This window comes from Erithacus rubecula (assembly GCF_903797595.1).
Source record: "Erithacus rubecula genome assembly, chromosome: 11".
Taxonomy (NCBI): domain Eukaryota; kingdom Metazoa; phylum Chordata; class Aves; order Passeriformes; family Muscicapidae; genus Erithacus; species Erithacus rubecula.
This window is the reverse complement of record NC_136663.1, coordinates 7,752,713-7,771,163: the sequence shown is the minus strand read 5'-3', so window position 1 is coordinate 7,771,163 and position 18,451 is coordinate 7,752,713. Positions and strand designations below refer to the sequence as shown.

General features: G+C 37.4%; 1 protein-coding gene across 2 annotated transcripts; it reads left to right on the top strand.

The window, feature by feature from the left end:
* Positions 1-808: 808 nt before the first annotated feature.
* On the top strand, positions 809-17,192 carry KNG1 (kininogen 1). 2 transcript variants are annotated; one of them, XM_079314872.1, is made up of 11 exons: positions 809-1,169; positions 3,963-4,073; positions 5,003-5,087; positions 7,344-7,516; positions 9,172-9,279; positions 10,873-10,954; positions 11,450-11,616; positions 13,054-13,161; positions 14,098-14,187; positions 15,667-15,826; positions 16,175-17,192. In XM_079314872.1, the coding sequence occupies exons 1-11, from the start codon at positions 975-977 to the stop codon at positions 16,357-16,359; spliced, it is 1,464 nt and encodes a 487-aa protein (XP_079170998.1). In that variant the 5' UTR covers positions 809-974; the 3' UTR covers positions 16,360-17,192. The 2 variants fall into 2 exon arrangements, with proteins under 2 accessions (XP_079170998.1, XP_079170997.1); XM_079314871.1 differs by having other exon boundaries at positions 15,667-17,192.
* The last annotated feature ends 1,259 nt before the right edge of the window (positions 17,193-18,451 follow it).

Here is an 18,451-nt window from a genome sequence, read left to right as displayed (position 1 = left end):
TCAGTCTTGCCCAGAACCTGGAGCTGACTGGCATTGGCTCCATGAGACATAGGAGAAGCTTCCAGCAGCTTCTCACTGAAGCCACCCCTGTAATCTCCTGCTATCAAAACCTAGTCACACAAACCCAAAACAGCAATACACATCTGGAACACAGGAGTCATGGCAATCCCAAGGTATTCACAGATCCAAAGCAAAGCTATTTGGTGCCAAACACATGAGACAAGCACCAGATGTTCTCAGCCAGCTCCAATCCTGGCTGGACCAGACTCAGATGACAGTGTTCAATTCTTTGTTGTTGGGTGTCACATATCTGTAACAATAACAAAGCACTATGATCACTGACAATCCATGGTCCAGGCAGCCTCCACGTGGCAGCAGAGATGGACTTTTCAATAGGACCATTAAGGACAAGGTCTATCAAGTGCTATTGAAGGGTTAGGTGACATTCAACAATATGTTTCTGTCCAAAGACTTTCCAAACACATTCTGAGTACCATAGTTCTCAGAACTGTAGCAGCCAGAACACTAAACAGATCTATAAAATTTACAACATTGTTGTCCAAAACTTCATTGCCACTGTGACCTTCTTGGGTGTTTTATTTAAGCCTTGTAAAATTCATTTTCAGCTGTAGTTTAGGTGCTAAGAAGTCAGAAATCTACAGTCACTTCTTTCTCCTTTGCTTAGCCTAAACAGGTCCCCAGCTGCAGCTATTTATCCTGTTATCTTGATGGCAGGTGGATAACCTTAGTGTCATTCTGGTGAACAAACAAAGTTTATTTAGATAAACTCAGAAGTTTATTTGCAGTATAAACAGGGTATGATGAGAACCAACCAACCCCAGCAAACCACTCATTCTGTTTACTTAACTATTGCTCCTGAAAAACAGAAGAGGTGACTAAAATCCTGTCAGGCATTCCTTTTCCATTTGGTTTTTAAAGAGCCTTCTAATTCAGGGGGCCTTTTTCATCCAGTTATGAAGGCCTTCATTGTACTAGCACTCTGCTGTAGTTTTTTCTCTAGCAAAGCCATTCCTCTTGCATTTGAGTTTTCGGACTGTGATGACCCCAGCGTCTTTAAAGCTGTTGATGCAGCACTGAAGAAATACAATGGAGAGTCAGCAACTGGGAACCAATTTGTTCTATACGTGGTGATGGAAGCCAAGAGAACTGTAAGTAGACTTTGCAAAAAAAAAAGTCCAAAACAACAAATTGGAATTGTTTATGCACTCTGAATCAGCTTATCTCCATCTTGTTTGTAAGGGGACAAGTATGACAGCACAGTGTCTTCCAAAAAAGTTTTAAAAAATCAAAGTGATTTGCACAGTAAGATACTTTTTCTCATGACAAGCAGGGATGTATATTATGTTTTTATCAGCAGAACTCTGTGCTGGTGATTTGCTTACTAATGTGAAGACTAAAGAATAGAAAATTTCTATCACCAACACAATTTGTAGTACTATTCCACTCTGTTCACTTTTTCTTTATTGGGAATTCTACCCCTTTCCATCATCTGTAAGGTTTTCAGACCAATGTCATAACCACACCCATTAAAAAATATGAATATAATCTTGACTTGGGAAGAGCTGGTGTCACACATAAAAAATAATCACCTGATAAAGTTTGGCAATATTCTGAATTGTTTGTGAATACTATTTGATTGACACTAGACATAAGTCAAAGATCTATCTAAAAGCACTAGGTGGTATTTTAGTCAAATAGGGTGACAGCTAAAATTACAGAAGAAAGAAGAATACAACCTGATCCTTTGCCTGAGTCCTCCTATATAGACTTAATCTAACAAAAGAGTATTTACCTCAGAGAGGCATACAAAGATGGTATTACCATAATAATGACAAGCATTATTTTACTTGAAAATAACATTAGCATTTTTTCCTACTGGATTGGATTTTCAGATGTAAACCACAAGTCAACCAGTGTTAGAGATAAAATTTTGTACTCCAAAATCACAAGACACTTTTACCCAGATAGAAATTTACCTTGGAAAGGAGCCATACATTGCTAAACACTTACAGCAAACTACCCACATTTCCTGGCACTTGCTCTCTTGTGCTCCTGTTTACACACTGGGGAGATTTTAACATGTGGAGACAAAGAGTAAAATAAGAAAACACTTTATATAATTAATATTAAGTAAATGAATAGTCTCACTCTTCTCACTGAACTGCATACATCCTTAACAACAGCGACATGAAAGTATCTCTATATCAGAACTGCAGTACCATCAACCTTCCTTTTGCTGGTGTTCCAATAGGAGAGATAGGAGTTTCAGAATTTTATCCTAAACAATTTTTAAGAATACATATTTATTACAATTATTATTCATCTTTTCTTCTCCAGATATCCATCTTTCCTTTTCTTAAAAATATGAAGTGGAAATCAATTATGACTTTGAATATTGATCTGATTATGATGTTAAGAAAAAAACAGAGAAAAGAAATCTGCAATAGAAATCTCCTCATATTTGAGATTCTTTTTCTAAAAAAGAATCACTCCTCACCAGTCTCACAATGTTGAAACATTAATTAAATAGCTGGTTATTACATATTCATGTACATTCATTATTGATAGGGTAATAAAATATAAAAGCTGAGTAGTGAGTAGTGCCCCAGTTAAAGGCATATCTGTTCATAATAATAATAATAAAATAAACTAATAGCAAGTAATACGGAAACAATGTCTTTTCTTATTTTGTTTACTTACTGAGTTGATTTATTCAGATTTAGAACACTCTAACAGAGAACAGAATTTTGCTCTTTTTAAATCCCAAATACTATAATTTAATGCAGTTCTATAAAATTCAATTTCTACCTGCTAAGGATAAGTCTATTATATTTTTAGAGCTTCTTTTATTCTTTTTCACAACCATTATATGAGGTACCTCCACACTTCTTCATACTTGTAACAATACACAACAGGAATTGAGAGAAGGCAGAATATAGTTCTGTGTCTACATCAGTGTAAATCCAGTATATGCCAACCACATGAGCTCAGCCTCATTTTTTGTGGTAGCACTTAGGCAAAAATTATCAGTTAATCCTCCCAGCAGAGACAAAGAACAATAACTGGCTTTTTAGAATAATCAGTGCTAAACTACAGCAGCTGCCTGTATTTGAAAAGTCACATTGGTAGAGTTTTTAGTGGCTGTAAAAGGTTAGTAACTCTGACTTTATATCTTCTCCAAAGGATGAACCACAAACCTTACAATGTTGTCACTGTCACACATAGGCACAGGCCCACTACTTGGTTTATGGCTGGGCCAAACTTTGCTTAATGTTTTTTATTTCATCTTATGGGATTCCTGAGGCTGTCCTGCCCTGCAGCCCAGCCTTCAATGCCTGTAGAAAACTGCAGGCAGTGCCCAAGGCTGTCTCCAGAGCACATTCCTGCTCCTGCCCCCTTCCCAGGCAGCTGAAGTTCCCTGGCACCTCTGAGCAGAGGCTGCTTGGGCACTGCCAGGCTGCCTGAGGGCTGCTGGTTCTGGGCGGCCAGGAGAACTGTACAGAAGGAGAGTGGACAGATCTGGGAGGAGGCCAAGAGTGAGAGCGAGGGAGTCAGACAGAAGCACTGTCCAAGCTGCCAATTATGCTAACTATCCAAGCAGTCACCCAAAATGGCTTTTTTGGAGTACATTTGAATGAGAGTATAAAACATAATCACTTTTTTTTTTGTTCTAAACCCATTGGTACTACAAGTTAAAACGAAGGTAGTTGAGCATATTGTATCTATTATATTAACATATTGTGGTTGTAGGTAACGGCTAAGTAATATAATTAGTTAAGTTAATATTTGAACTACCAAGATCTGAGAGACCAGCAGCTAACAGCAAAACATATAATGAAATTTAAAGTAACCAATTAATATTATTTACCTCGTTAAAACTCTTATCTTTTCACTTGATTTATTACCATGCAAATGATGACATGTGTATTGTTTTAATCCAGGCAGGTCCTGACCCACAGTTCTATGTAAAATACAGAATACTTGAAAGCACTTGCACCGCTGAGGAAAACAAACACTGGCAACAATGTCATTACAAAGTATCTGCAGATGCTGTAAGTATCTGTTCTCTTTACGAATTCTCTGTGAAAAACACCTGCATAATGACCAGAACTGCAATTGCCTGGGGAAAAATACAGTAGAATTAACGTTTTAAGCTGCGTTGCTTTTTGAGAGCTTATATGACTACAGTACAGAAATGTTTACAACCCCAAAATTAACCATTATAATCCTGGGTTTTCTGTTACAATCCTGAATATATGCAGAAAGGAATATTTCAGTGCTTCAATATGATGATTCACAATAAACCCAGCATAAGATTTGTGTGCTGTGAGAGTGTAAGGACTGTAAAACTTGGTATTAATGATGTATAATGGAAACTTGCACAACCAAATGCTGTCATGGAAGCCACTATGGCAGAAATGTTGGCAGAGAGCTTTCAGATGTGCCAAGTGTGTCTGGCTCGTGCTACCAGAGGGCACCTAGGGCAGGTACAACAGGGACACACTGCAGGGACACTGCACATTCCCAGGGGATGGCACTGCTCTTTCACACAGCACAGAAAGGGATGATGGTGACAATATAATTTGAATCTATGTGAAATGCCATGGTCATTGCTATTTATCTTGTACCAGCAGAGAAGAAAATGGATCAATACATAGTTTATACAATCGTTATTCATGGGCATGTGCTCATTTCCATTATTCTGACTGTAAAGTGTTTAGTTAATCAATACACCATAATCATACAAATGTATATACAAAGCAAGCATTCAAATCATCTGCTCAGTTTATCCCCTACTTTCCTCACCATCAATGAAACTGATCCTTTTTCAGTAACAAAACAGCAAGTTAGACATTACTACAAATATACACATGAATCTCTTCCCCAAAATCAGTCTGCAACTATAAGCTGTGTTCAATATCTAAAGCACTGTATTTTTCTTTAGCAAGTGTCAGACAATTGTTGCCATATGTTTTTGCAGAAAACAGGAGAATGCACAGCTCGAGTTCATATGAATGATGCTGATAAAACAACTAATGTTTCACAAGAGTGCAAAATTTTCTCAGGTATGTAACCGTTTGGGACAGCATTCAACAAATATGTTGACAAATAAGAATGGAATAAATATAATACTGAGACTTTTCAGTAATTTTAAAGGTAGATGCTCCTCACCTTTCTAGTCAGATGTTTATAAATAATTTTTTGTAAGCAACTATATGTTAAATATAAAGTTTCACTTCATTGTTATACATATACAGGCTAAGTCAGTGAAGCACAGGCAGTTTCTGCCTAGGATAATAAAAAACCAACACATGTGTGTGTGTAGTAACTCTCTTTGAGCACTAGAATTATGCCAAGTTAAAATTTAGTTTGCTTAAGACCAAAAGTATACCAATAACTTAAAAGACTAGGTATAACTTGTCACAATCACAATTCTTTCTGTCCTTACTTATTTAAGTAAAAATTGTTGCAGGAATTATTAGAAAAAACTTTGTATGTCTAAATTGCACCTTAATTTTCTCCAATCTAAAAATGACTGAATTATTCTGCTAAAGTTTACCAAAATGAATATTTACCCCAAACAAGAAAAGAAAAAGAAATACATTTACAAAATAAAAATCTGGCAGTGAAATAATTATGTAAGAGACTGATCTTTTAGACCTTAACAGTAAGCATCACTTCATTTTTCACCTATAATAATACATTCATATATGACTATTGCATTCACATAGGAATTTCCCTTGTTACAGACATTGTTCTAAAGCTTTCCAACTGAGATCCCTGTGCCTGGTCTTCTGAAAGACATACCCAAGCTTGATTTAATATATACATCTAATTATTAACTACAGAAATATTCACCCCGATTTCTGATTTTTGGCAGCTGGTATTTGTTTTTTGTTTCTAGCTCTCTTGTTTAAAGCTGAAATGGCTTTACCTACAGCCAGTGTACTTCTAGGAACTGCAGTACACAATCTCCATGTTCTGCACCGAACAAATGCTACATTTGTAGGGCAATGGTGACACCTAGTTGCCAGCAAAAGTTGTGGGAATCCCACAGAGAACACACGGGAAATTTGCATTTGAATCTCTGCTTAGAAAGCAAAAATTTCCCATATATAAATTAAATTAATCAGGTATTCAGCCTAAGGAACTTACCTCTTCTTACCAAGTTATAGCAACTCTGAAAAAAGAATACATATTTGTTCAGCATAGACCTTATGAAAGTGCTGAGACCACAGTTAGAAGTGGGTGTGCTGTTGGTTCATTATCTCCTTTGTGACTACTGAAAATGTGGTCACACTTTTCTGTAAGGTATCTATTTGCCATTACTGAGTCAAAACAAGACATATTAGAAATACGAAGGGCAGACTTTGGTCACATCTGGCAAAGAAGGGATTTCCCCACCATATTGGTACCACATTGTTCAGCCTCTTTGGTGGAACAGTTTGATCTAACTGACCCTGGACTGGTTTCCTGGCTGGTGCAAACTGACATAACTTCATTTAAGCCAGTGTATGCCAGCTGAAGACCAGGCACACAAATTTTACTTCAGTTCCATAGAGACCACATATTGTCCCACTTCCATTCTCATGCTCACTGACTTGTGAAATTGATTTATGTACTGAACTATAAAATTAATTTATGAAAATCCAGTCCATGATTACTAGAAAGGAAAGAGAGTTAATAGGATTAGTAGTAGGAAACAGGAGTTTGAGCATCCCTGTCAAGCTTGTCTATCCACAGCCAATCCAGCTGGTTAAGCCTGAAGGTAGCACCAAGTGGTAACTGGCAGCTACAATGAGTGGCAGGGACAGCAGAATAGTCCAACTGCAGTCTCTGGGGCACTCAGAGTCCCAGCAGCTCACATGGGTGAGCCAAAACACTTCTGCTGAAGTCCCCATCCTGAAACATGGTGAGGACAGCAAGCAGCTGCTCACCGTGGGTGAGCTTTGAAGAAACTTGAAACCATCCCCTTAGTTGTAGCCTCCACTGGTTCTTCTCTGGCTGAATGAATAATGTACCTTCCTTAATGTAGTCAAAACTACATACAAGGTTTTTCTGAAATTCAGTAATTGCTGGAATGGGGTTCACTGCCAAAACCATACCTGGACCCTAAGGTCATGGATGGTCCCTGCCACCACCACCAGAGCATGTTCTTAAATATAAAAATGTCTTTGTAGGCCTTGAAACTGGGCTATAGGGTCTGTTTATCATGCCAGTGAAAAGTAGGAAATGTTCTTGCACAGTCCCAGATAGGAAAAACGAAAACCTAAGGCTGTTTTGCATGGAGCCCTATGTTTTTTTGTTTGTTTCTTTTCCAGATGTGTCAAAGATAAGAATTTCTGTGGTTCCATGTCTTGGATGCTTTCATCATATATCAAGTGATGGTGCAGAAGTGTCAGAAATTCTGAAAAGAAACATTCAAAACTTTAACAAGCAGAGTGGTGAAGCTGCCCTTTTTAAGCTTGTGGAAATAAAAGAAGTTAAGAGACAGGTTTGTGCATGATTTTTCTCTAAATTTTACCAAAGTAATCCAACCCAAAGCAGGTACCTTGTTTGTTTTGTGCATGTTTCTGATATTAAAGTGGCTTATATTTAATAGAAATCATACAAAATACATATAAAGGGTAGACTCAATAAGTAATTATCTTCATTTATAAGGAATCATCAACAGTTATGTACAGAATTTTCAGACCTCCCAACTGATAGTATACACATTTTTTTTCTTTATCTGCAGTTGTTTACAAACAGTGTTTAGCACCACTTTATTTGCATTCAGTGCTGCCACATACATCAGATTCTCCTGGGTGATTCCTTTGGCCTTGCCCTGAAGCTCCAGCAGAAGCAGATCCCTCCTAGGGGCTGAGCCAAAGCTGCCAGCCTGTACTCCCCAGCCTCTCAAAGAGCAAGAGGCATCTCTGTTTCTGAAGGCAATAGGGCTCATTTGCCAGGAGCTGCTATATGCTATAGGACAGGTAAACCCCACATAGGAAAAATAGGTAAGAGAACTAAAAACCCAACATGATGCTGCAAGATTTCTGCTCATGAGAATATCTGCTTTGCAAGAAATGACTACTCAGATTGCAGAAATTCTGTATCATCTGGCATTCCATGCAAGAACTCCTTCCCTGTGAAAGGCTCTCCTATGGATTGGTGTGACATTGCTAGAAAGTAAAGTTTCTCACTCTGTTTTTAACTAGTGTACAACTCAACAGCAAATATATAGACCCTTTTCTTTGAACCTGTATGTATTTACTCAGCCAAAAAGCAACTTCTGGTCTCATGTCAATTTGACTCATGATTTAAACCAGACTGTCCTCTTTATATTTACTGATGACAGCAATCCTCTTGGCTGAAAGACAAACTTGCACAACCTTTAAGCCACAGGACAAAACATTGCAGACAGACTGCAATCCAGCAGCTGGAAAGACAACCATCATGTCACCTCTGGCAAACAAAGTCACAGCTCTCCACTTCACTTATCTGGGATAAAATGTATATTTGATTGTTTTTCCTTTCAAATCAAATGTTACCTAGCCCAACACTATGATTTGGAGAGGTTTCATGGGTGAGAAGAAGTAGCCACTATTAGGAAAATGGAACCACTTCCTGGAGAGAAAATTTTTTAAAAGGGTTATGAACTTGGACAACACAGTGTGTATGTGGTAAAGCCCAGGACAGACACAATTATGGGTAGATGATAAATGCAGAACACTCAACAAAAAATGATGCCAGCAGTACAAAGTTACATTATTCAGATACTGTTTCACGGTGTCCCATGCTCAGGAATGCAGGACTTGCCAGGCTGTGTTACTGTAGTCATCTATCCTGTCACGGGGAGTAATGAGTAACAGATCTTTGCAGGATAGCGAAGAAACCCAGCAGTGTGAGGCTGCAGGCTTGCCAGAAGTGGACACCAAATACATAGTGCACTGCTAACAAAAGCAGGACTTAGTTTACATTTTGTACTGTCAGGACAAGATTTTTTATTGCTGTCCATGAACATGCTATGGGTTAATGAGTGCAAAATTATTTGATAGATAGAATGCACTAGATGAGTAGTTTTGCTTCTTTGCTAATCTCATTTAATAGTTTAACTTTCAAGTTTGCACTGTTTTACATAATGTATGACCTAAATATCTCTTCCAGGTGGTAGCTGGATGGAATTACGTAATCAGATATGAAATAGAGGAGACTAATTGCACCAAAGACCAATTCCAAGATTTAACTCCAGAATGCAAAATCACTTCTAGAGGTGTAAGTAATCTTCAAAATCTATTTATCAAGAAAATATTACATTAACAAATAATCATTTAGATCTGACCAAAGAAAATATTTATAGTCGCGCTTCATTTAATGAACAAAGTTTAAATCCAGTCTTACATACAACTATCCAATTATGCAACTAGGACATTCATGTCTTCTGAATCGGTGACTAAGAGGAGCATTGAAAGGTTTACAGATCACACTACAGAATCTAACCAATCTTACTCAAATAATAAGTCCCTTAAGAAGTTTCTATCCTGATATTCAAGCAGTTACTCATGTACAACCCAAAAAGTGATAATTAAAATAAGCACAATTTCCAGCATAATAATTCAAATTTTCTCAGAAAAGTCAGTAGCTGAACTATTACTTAACCTTTACCACAGTCCAAATAATATCTTCAAAATAAATTGATTAACAAATATACATAATCGAGCTAAACAGTGCTGCAAACCCAGGTACACTCCCTTGGTTTCACTGACCTGGAACTGAAGCAGCTACACCAAAAATAGAAGCTTCCTCTCTCAACTGACCTCTCTGAACCAGCTCACGAGGGGATCAGAAAAATGATTTTGCAAACACAAGACAGAGGGCAGGAATGCAGAGTCACTATGAACAGTGGTGGTAAACGGGAGGGGACAGACTGGCATCCATTTCAGCTGCTGAGGAAATATACCATTGAGTGTTACATTCAAGAGCCACTCCTGTTCAAAAATTACTCCTTGTACATCTCAAGAATGTTTCAGAAGTATTGATCAAAAAAGGAAAGAATGACAACACCGGTAAATAACAGATGCATGAGAGTCAGACTAGTTGAAGAAAATCTCTCCACTACCTATGTGCCCTTAAATGTTAAGCAAGTTACTTAACCTGCTTGAGTCTGAGTTTCCCCAGCTGTCACCTAGAGGTGATGACTTCTGTCACCTCACCTACTGCAGGAGCACTGCCTCACTCACATACTGCCTTCGTCACACAGGCTTCTGGAATTAAATGATAAGCACTTATCCCCTGAACTTGCTAGTAGATTATTGACAGGCATTATTAGAATACCATATTCCAAGAATATTCCATACCAGGGAATGACCAAATTCCACTGAAGTTTTCTCATACCTTTATTTAGCTCTGTACTATTAATTTTTAAATGGGAGAGACAGAATTGCACTCTGTATTCAACACACATATGAACCACTGAGTTATACTGGGACATTATGTCAGTCCCTTTAACCTGAATAATAAGCCTTGGCATTATTCTTCATTAGTTTTTCTAAAATAAAAGTAGTTCTTATAATTACATTTTCAAGTAACTGCTGTAGCCCTAAGATCTTAATCCTGAATTTTAAGTCTTCCTTCTTATTCTACAGTTAACTTAGTCTTTGCAGAAGTTTCTTTCATGGTATTTTTTTCTCTGAGTGGCCATTTTGATTTGACAAGGAAGGAAGGAAGGAAGCAAGGAAGGAAGGAAGGAAGGAAGGAAGGAATTATTAAAAGCATGCTTGACTTATTCTCTTGGCAGGAAGGTATTAAGATTTAAGCTTGTTCATTATTTCTAAATAACATGGAGCTGTTTTGCATTTTTGACTCCAGCGTGTAGCTAAATGTGAGGCCAAAGCTTTTCAGAATCTTCAGGCAGAGATTGTGGATACCATCAGTGACTGCAAGATTCCAGGTATGTCTTAGGAACTACTAGTTTTGAAAGTTCCACAGTTTCCAGCAGCTTTTATTGTCATGTATTGTTACTTTTTCCTCCAGCCTATCTGGACACAGGTACTGCTCCATGTAGTAAGTGCTGCATTCTCACCCATTCAGTCTAGGTTTTCTTCAACACACAAATTCACTGCCAGTTACATTCACCTCCTGTTCACCCAAATCATGTCTTTCCATACATATAGCTGTTCCCTCTCCATGTTTTCTGGCTACCTACAACTGGAACATGCAACTCTTGTTTCTACGAGAAAACTGTTAAATGTCTCATGTGCTGATCTTCTTTTACATAATCAAGATGCAATATTGCTGATCATATAAAACTCAAATATGTTTTGCTTCCATTTCATAGACCCAAATATGAAGAATTCCAGAAAGAGGGGCTTCATTACAGTTTTTCCCAGCCCTTATCTACATCAAATCTTGTTTCCTAGATCTGAAACCAGTTTTTCTCTTTCAGTTGAAGAAACGGTAGTTGCTGCCATCTGCCCAGGTTGTCCAAGGACTATCCCAAATGACAGTCCAGAGCTGAAGGAACCACTGAAGGTTTCCATTGAGAAGTATAATTCAGAGAGCAATGATGATTTCTACTATAAAGGTGGAGAAATACAATCGGCGACAGTTCAGGTTGGCATATATCACAGAGATGAGGAACAGACATGACATTATTATTGGCCTGAGCTGAATACTACCTAAAGTTTGTATTTAGATTTGAAATAATATCTTTGCCTAAGTGCTGATACATATGGAAATTGAAATATCCATGTAATTCTTCCTGTAAAATATAATCCATATTGGGCTTGCATTCAAAAATCATTCAAAAAATTCCCATCTCTTGAATTTTCTTTTTTTCTTAAAACAAACTTATTTTAAAAGGATGTGAAGAAGGTTGGCTTAGGGCATTTGATTTCTGTGTATCTACTCTACTTTTTACCTTTGTAACATATCTGAAAGCATAAAAGTTTCATTAGACAGGACTATTCCCTTGATCTACCACATCAATACTCCCAATGTTATTTAAAGAAGTGTCTACCCTACAGTTGTTTTATGGTCCAAGAAGTGAGGTGTCTTAATTTCCCTTAGAAATCTATTATTTTATATACTGATTGTGCTGCTAATGATACTCTAGCTAGATTCAGAAAAGGACATCTGTGCATAAGTTAATACATATTGATAAATAGAGATAAATAGATAAATTTCTTGATAAATAATGAGGAATCAGGAGGATAATATTGGTCAGCATTTGCATAAGCCTTGTTTACTGTCCCAACATATCAAAACAGAAGTTTAGGATCGAATTGAAAATTCAACAGTGGAGTAGTTCAGAAAACACTTGGTTATAACTACTCCTGAGCACAAGGTGTCATTGGAGAAGGCACTAAAAGCACGCCAGAATTTTTCCAAATATCTCATGTTATGTTACTGAAAATATCTGTGCCTTTTCTTCTTTCAAAGTTTTTTTTCCCCTTCTGACTTTCCCTATCATGACTGATATTAGCATGCATGCACCTTTAAAATAGATTTCAGGGAAATAGAATTTCATGTCTTGCCTGATGTCCCTGAAGGAAGATATATTATTTCAAGCTCTGAAAAATACTAAGAGAACTCATAGCAGGCACATTCTTGAACCCATGCAGTTTCTCTCTTTAATGCATTTGGCCAATAGGTTAATTTTCAACTGAGCCTGTTCATCAGACACTTTGTTTTATCCACATTCCACTTTTCTGACATCATATTTGGCTCTCTACAGTGCTATCACTAATGATTTCATCTGTTACTAATGAAATTACTACAGACATTTAATAATGGGCCTGATATTATTCTGACCTTTTCTGTTTCCTTCAGCTTCAATGCTGGAATTTTTGAGAATAGGAACTGCAGTAAATAAGTTACCCAATTAGAAGCAGATAAGTTTACTGCCAAATACTGTTCTTCACATATGCTGGCCCAGTGGTTAGGACTTGTAGAATACAAGTAGTATAAGCTTGTAGAAAATCATCTTTCCTGTGAAACCTTTTCAATATGACGCCTTTAGCACAGAAAACCTTCTTTCTAATTTTTCAGGTGGTTGCAGGAAAAAAGTATCAAGTAAAATTTACAGTCTGGAAAACAAACTGTTCTAAGAGTGAGTTTGAAAAACTTAATGAAGACTGTACAGCCACATCAAACAGTGTAAGTAATGACAATCCTGCCAACTGTAATGTTTCTAATGGACAAATTCATTTGCATCAGAAACTGTGAATGCTTAAGCAAAATCACATCCTTGGTTCTATTACCTCTTTCAGTAAACTTTTGTTCCAAGAAGAAGGGCAGCTTTCACTGTTTGTAACCAAAGTTAAGAAAACCTGAAACTTAAACTGCAGCTGCAGGATCAGTGCTCACTGCAAAACCAAATGAACTTTCTTTTGATGATAATCAATCAAAGAAAAGAGAGGAGAAGGCTGCTGCCAAATGAAAGAGCTGTAATATTCCTGACTGTGGACTTGCAGTTAAGGAAAACATGAGGCCGGATTGTCACTTGTGTGCAAAGGAATGACATTTCTGGAGTGCATGCCATGCTGTTGATAATAGGAAAATGTGTTCCAGACACTGGAAAGAAATGCTGATAGGGCCAGAAATCATTGGCATGGGAGTTGTTTGAGGAGAGGGCTTTTACTTCCCATCTCTTTTCCCACCATATGAACAGGTCTTACCAGTGAGATTTTAAAATTTATTAGTGCAGCAGGCACTAAAAAGAAAAAATAAGGCTTTATTTCCATTTCCCAACTTTTAGTAGGAGAAACACCATAAACAAAAAATATTCCTTAGGAATGTCATGAAGATTATGCAGTTAGTGGCCAAAAAGTGATGGAAATGAGAAATACAATTTTCAAGATCCAATCTGAAATCCAAAGTTAAATTAAAGTGTTCACACAGGCCTTGAAAAGCTAAGCTGTGATGTGCCCCAATTCAGAAGTATTCATCACTAAGATAGTTTTCATAATTATTTGGTTAAAGTTCCAAGGATTTTAAAGTATTATTTTTAAAAAAGTTTATTTTTCAGGCCTAGGTATCTCCCTGTGTCTGAAGTCTTTTTGCCTTAATGTGTTGGTTTTTGTTTTGTAACAGGCATCACTGTCATGCAATGCACAAATTCACGTGATTCCGTGGGAGGATAAAATCTATCCCCAGGTGAACTGCACTGAAGAGCACCAAGTGGTAAGATTCTTCTTCATTACTCATCCTATTAAGCACAGTGTAGGACAAAGGCAGACAATACATTCTTTATCCATACCAAATTATCCCATATTTTATACCAAAACTAAAGGAACACGGCTCTTTTAACAGCCTCATTAATGTTGCACTCTTTTCTCTCACCCTCTGACCTCAACAACCAGTTATATCAAATCACTTTCACCACCAGGTGAGACAATGGCCAACAGGGTGATCACACAAACAAAGACATTGGGATGGGGAAAAGTTCTGCCTGTTGGCTGCTCCTCTGCATTGTCAGTTTAGCTCTGGAGTATCGAGCCCCATCAAATCCCTCAAACTGCTACTCATACTAGGTTTAAAAGCCAAAATTAAAATGTATTTGCTGACACAGTAATTATATCCCACAGACTTCCAAAGAATTTGTGAACCTTTCCATATTAGTTGAGTGGCACCTGCTGCAGCTGTCAGTCTCTGCATAAGGATCTTCCAATTTCTTCCTACTCAGCTCCACGATGAATTAGCCCTGAATGCAAGTCAGTTTGAAAATCTCTCAATGGAATACAAATAGTTTTTATTATCAGATATTTCTGAGGATTGCAGACTCCAGTGTGACACAGAACAAAGACAGATTACTCTGCCTTCACAACTAATAATTTCACTGTGCTCAGCACCTTCATAACTACTTATTCATTTGTTATGTATTAACTAATGTCTCTCCTCTCTATTTTCACTCTAATATTTTATCCATATCAACTTTCAAATTTAGCTCCAACCCAAATAACTTTGATTTGCAGCTAGATAATGATCAGAGACTTTGGAGGAGAAAAATGAAGCTCGTGTTGGACCATGACTATACACCATGTATTCAGCCTTTGTCTTCCAGCTGAGCACTGATGAGGGAGTAGGGATGACTCAATAACAACAGAATGTTTGATATTATCAGCTTTAATCCCTGTGTGTTATTTCCAGGCAGTATTCTGAAATGCATGTGTCAAATCTAAAAGTAAAAAAACTGAATAGTTACATTTTATATAACAAAATGACAGAGACCTTCTGTATATTCTGCCATTGATGCAACTCAGAGATGTGTTAACCCTCAGGGTAAATTGATTCCATACATGGAAGTGTAACACTCTAACAAGTGCTGGGACCTTTAGTCCTAGAATCCTACTGTATTGTTCATAAATTTAAACCAGTAGATGTGCTTTGTTCTCTGTACCATAATTCCTCTCTTACACTGACAGAATTTCAGTGATACAGAAATTTTTCTTTTACATATATAGCTACTAAAATACTCCACAATTGTTTGGGAAGATGTTTATATTTGTATGCTTCTCACAGAAGAGAGAATTATTTAGATTTTAGTTTAAAAATCTGCTAAAAGATTCATGTATTGCAATGAGCAGCTTCTGAATTTCCCACATATGAAGCAATTGTTGTGTTTCATGTAACAAATGCAGCTACCATTGCAATGTTTTTCAGTCTCTCTTTGCAAGAAGGCCTCCTGGATTCACACCTTTCCGGAGCATGCCGATGCAAAAACAGCCACTTGCAGTTTCACCTGCTGATGAAAATGATGGAGAAAGTCAAAGCCCTAGCACAGAAACGAGGAAAGATGATGGACAGGAACCACAAGGCAAAGGTGAACCTGAGCATCAACACAGGCACAAACACAGGCATAAGCACAGGCATGGAGTTAAAAAGGATCGTGAGAATGACAAAAGGCATAGTCATGACTTTGGTTGTGGGAGCAGAAATGGCCATGGGTGTGGGCATAAAAAACACAGTATAAAGAATAAACATAAACATTCAAACCCCAAATCTTCTGAGGAGTCAAATGAAAGGGGTTTTAATCAAAATGAAACCTTCCCATCATCCAGTGCTGAAACTGCACTGGAGCTGATTAGTACAGGGGTTGCAAGGGAGGAAACCAGTAGACCTGCAGAGCCACTAATTCTTCCTGATACTTCTTTATTTGATGGGTTGCCAGATCGCCCAGAGTCTCCTCGCCCCAGATGTCCTGGAAAACCATGGAAACAACTTGTAGACTTTTCAGCCCCTCCTAGCTTTTCCAAAGAATTCACAAATGAGGATCTCTTGCCTTCTGCAGCAGAAAACATCGATCCAGCTCCAGAAAATGTGGAAGATTTTGAACTCGCAGATGCTTTAGCATAATTCAAACATTGTAGGATCCTTTTCAAAATGTAACATAGAAAATAAGAACAATACTGTCTTTTGAAATAAAAAAACGAAGAGGCAAAAGCTCATATTCTGTTAACTGAAATACTCAAGTAGGTCACCAGCACTTCTGGGGACCTAAGACCATATGGCAATACTGTGTATTTGCATATATTTGCAAATATGTAAATCAGTGTAACTCATCTGCCTCAATTTTCTATAAGCACAAACTGAATCACTGCGTCAAATCTTACTGTACTATATTTAAAACAATGGCAGAAAGAATTTTGTAGATTACATGAAGAATCTCAACCAAATATGGGCAAAACAGAAGATAATATAGAACAAGGAAGTTTTTCTTAGATATGTGAAATAATTTTTCTCTAATTTACTGGAGTGGATCATTTAAAGAACAAAATAAAACAAAGGAACCTTTTTACCTGCTAATTTCTTTAAACAAATAAATATTGCCACCAGTCTATCACTAGTGGTTGTTCTGTTGGATGAAATAACAGCGACAGCTAAGCGAATCCTAAATAAAGCAGGCTTATTATTCCCTATACATATTATGTTAACTACCTAGAGAAGCACATTGATTGGCAGATTTTTATTCAGCAGAGATACACAAATACTACAGATAGGATGACAAAATTGTAAACTCTTGAGACACCTAAAATCTGTGTGCCTTCTTCCCTTATTAGGTTGTGCATAATTTTGGGACTGGACTGATTTTTCTATTCTGGGTATCTTCAAAGGCTGAGTTTTTGGTTCAATGCATTAGCTAAAAAACATAAAATATTTCTTGCAAAATAAAATATGTTTTCACTCTGTATGGATGTGATAACTTGTTCAGCTGAAAAAAGTAAACAAACCCACGTGGACGGATCAGCTCACTAGTTTGAAACATTACTCCATCCTGTAAAGGGTTATTGACAGGGTGATGTAGGACCTACAAATGGTCCCACACTTCACTAATTTTGTCGTGAAAGACCACATTACTTGAAACCACAGTGGAAGTGCTCTCTGCCACAGCTGCATTTCTGCTCATCCCAGCTGCTAGGATTGCTGTGGCATCAAGACTTTATACTCAACAGCTGGAAATGGCTCCTTCTGTGCACTGTTCTTCTACAATCATCACCTGCCCAGTGAGGAGGAACTAGACAGGGGAGACAACTCAGAGAATGCAAAAGAGATGGGAACAGGATCAGGAGGATTTGGCATAACAGGCAAAGGATGATCTGCAAAGAGGAGACAGCCACCAAGAAAGATATCAGGAGACGCAGAAGTGGAAACAAGAGGCAGGGTAATATGATGCAGTTGAGGTGAGAAGAAAAAAAGAAAACAGAAAATTAGTGGCAAAAATTGAAACTGATTGAATGGGATGGAAAAGTAGGTGAAGGTACAATCATCAAGGAGCTATAAAAGTCAGGAACTCAAGAAGGGAGGCAAGAACAAAAACAAAAAGCAAGAGAGGGGTCTCTCTGAATGTGCAGGACAGTCCCCAACACATTACAGAACAGAACTCATCCTGCCTGAATCTAAGCATTCCCTGACAATGTAGACACTTCCCCCATTTTCAATGCGTGGTTCTTTTTTCTAATTGCATTAAAAAATTCATTAGAATGTATTGAAAAAGTAAGGAAATCTAAAATTAGAAACAGTGCCTGTGAGTATAAATTCAACATGGGTGCATGCATCTGAACTTTTTTTCATACAGTGTAACTGGCTGCCATATAGGAATGGATGGAGACAGACAGACAGATATCTGTCATGACTGATGGTATCAGAACCATTATACTTCATTTCTTCCTGAAAATAATAATTCAGAAGTCATACAAATTAGCTGGAGCCCATTATTAAAGAAAGAGACAATAATAATAACCCCTGGATCCATCACTAATCAGATCCAGCCTTTTTAATTAATTCCTTTTCTTGCAGCATAATATTCAAAGTCTATCTTCTTGTTTTGACAGGAACTAAATTTACAAAGCTACACAAATGAAAGCCTTGAGAGTTATCTTAGTTCTCTGCTTCTTTTCTTCTGAATATTTGATTGGTATGATTTTGGCTGTAATTGGAAACTCTTTGT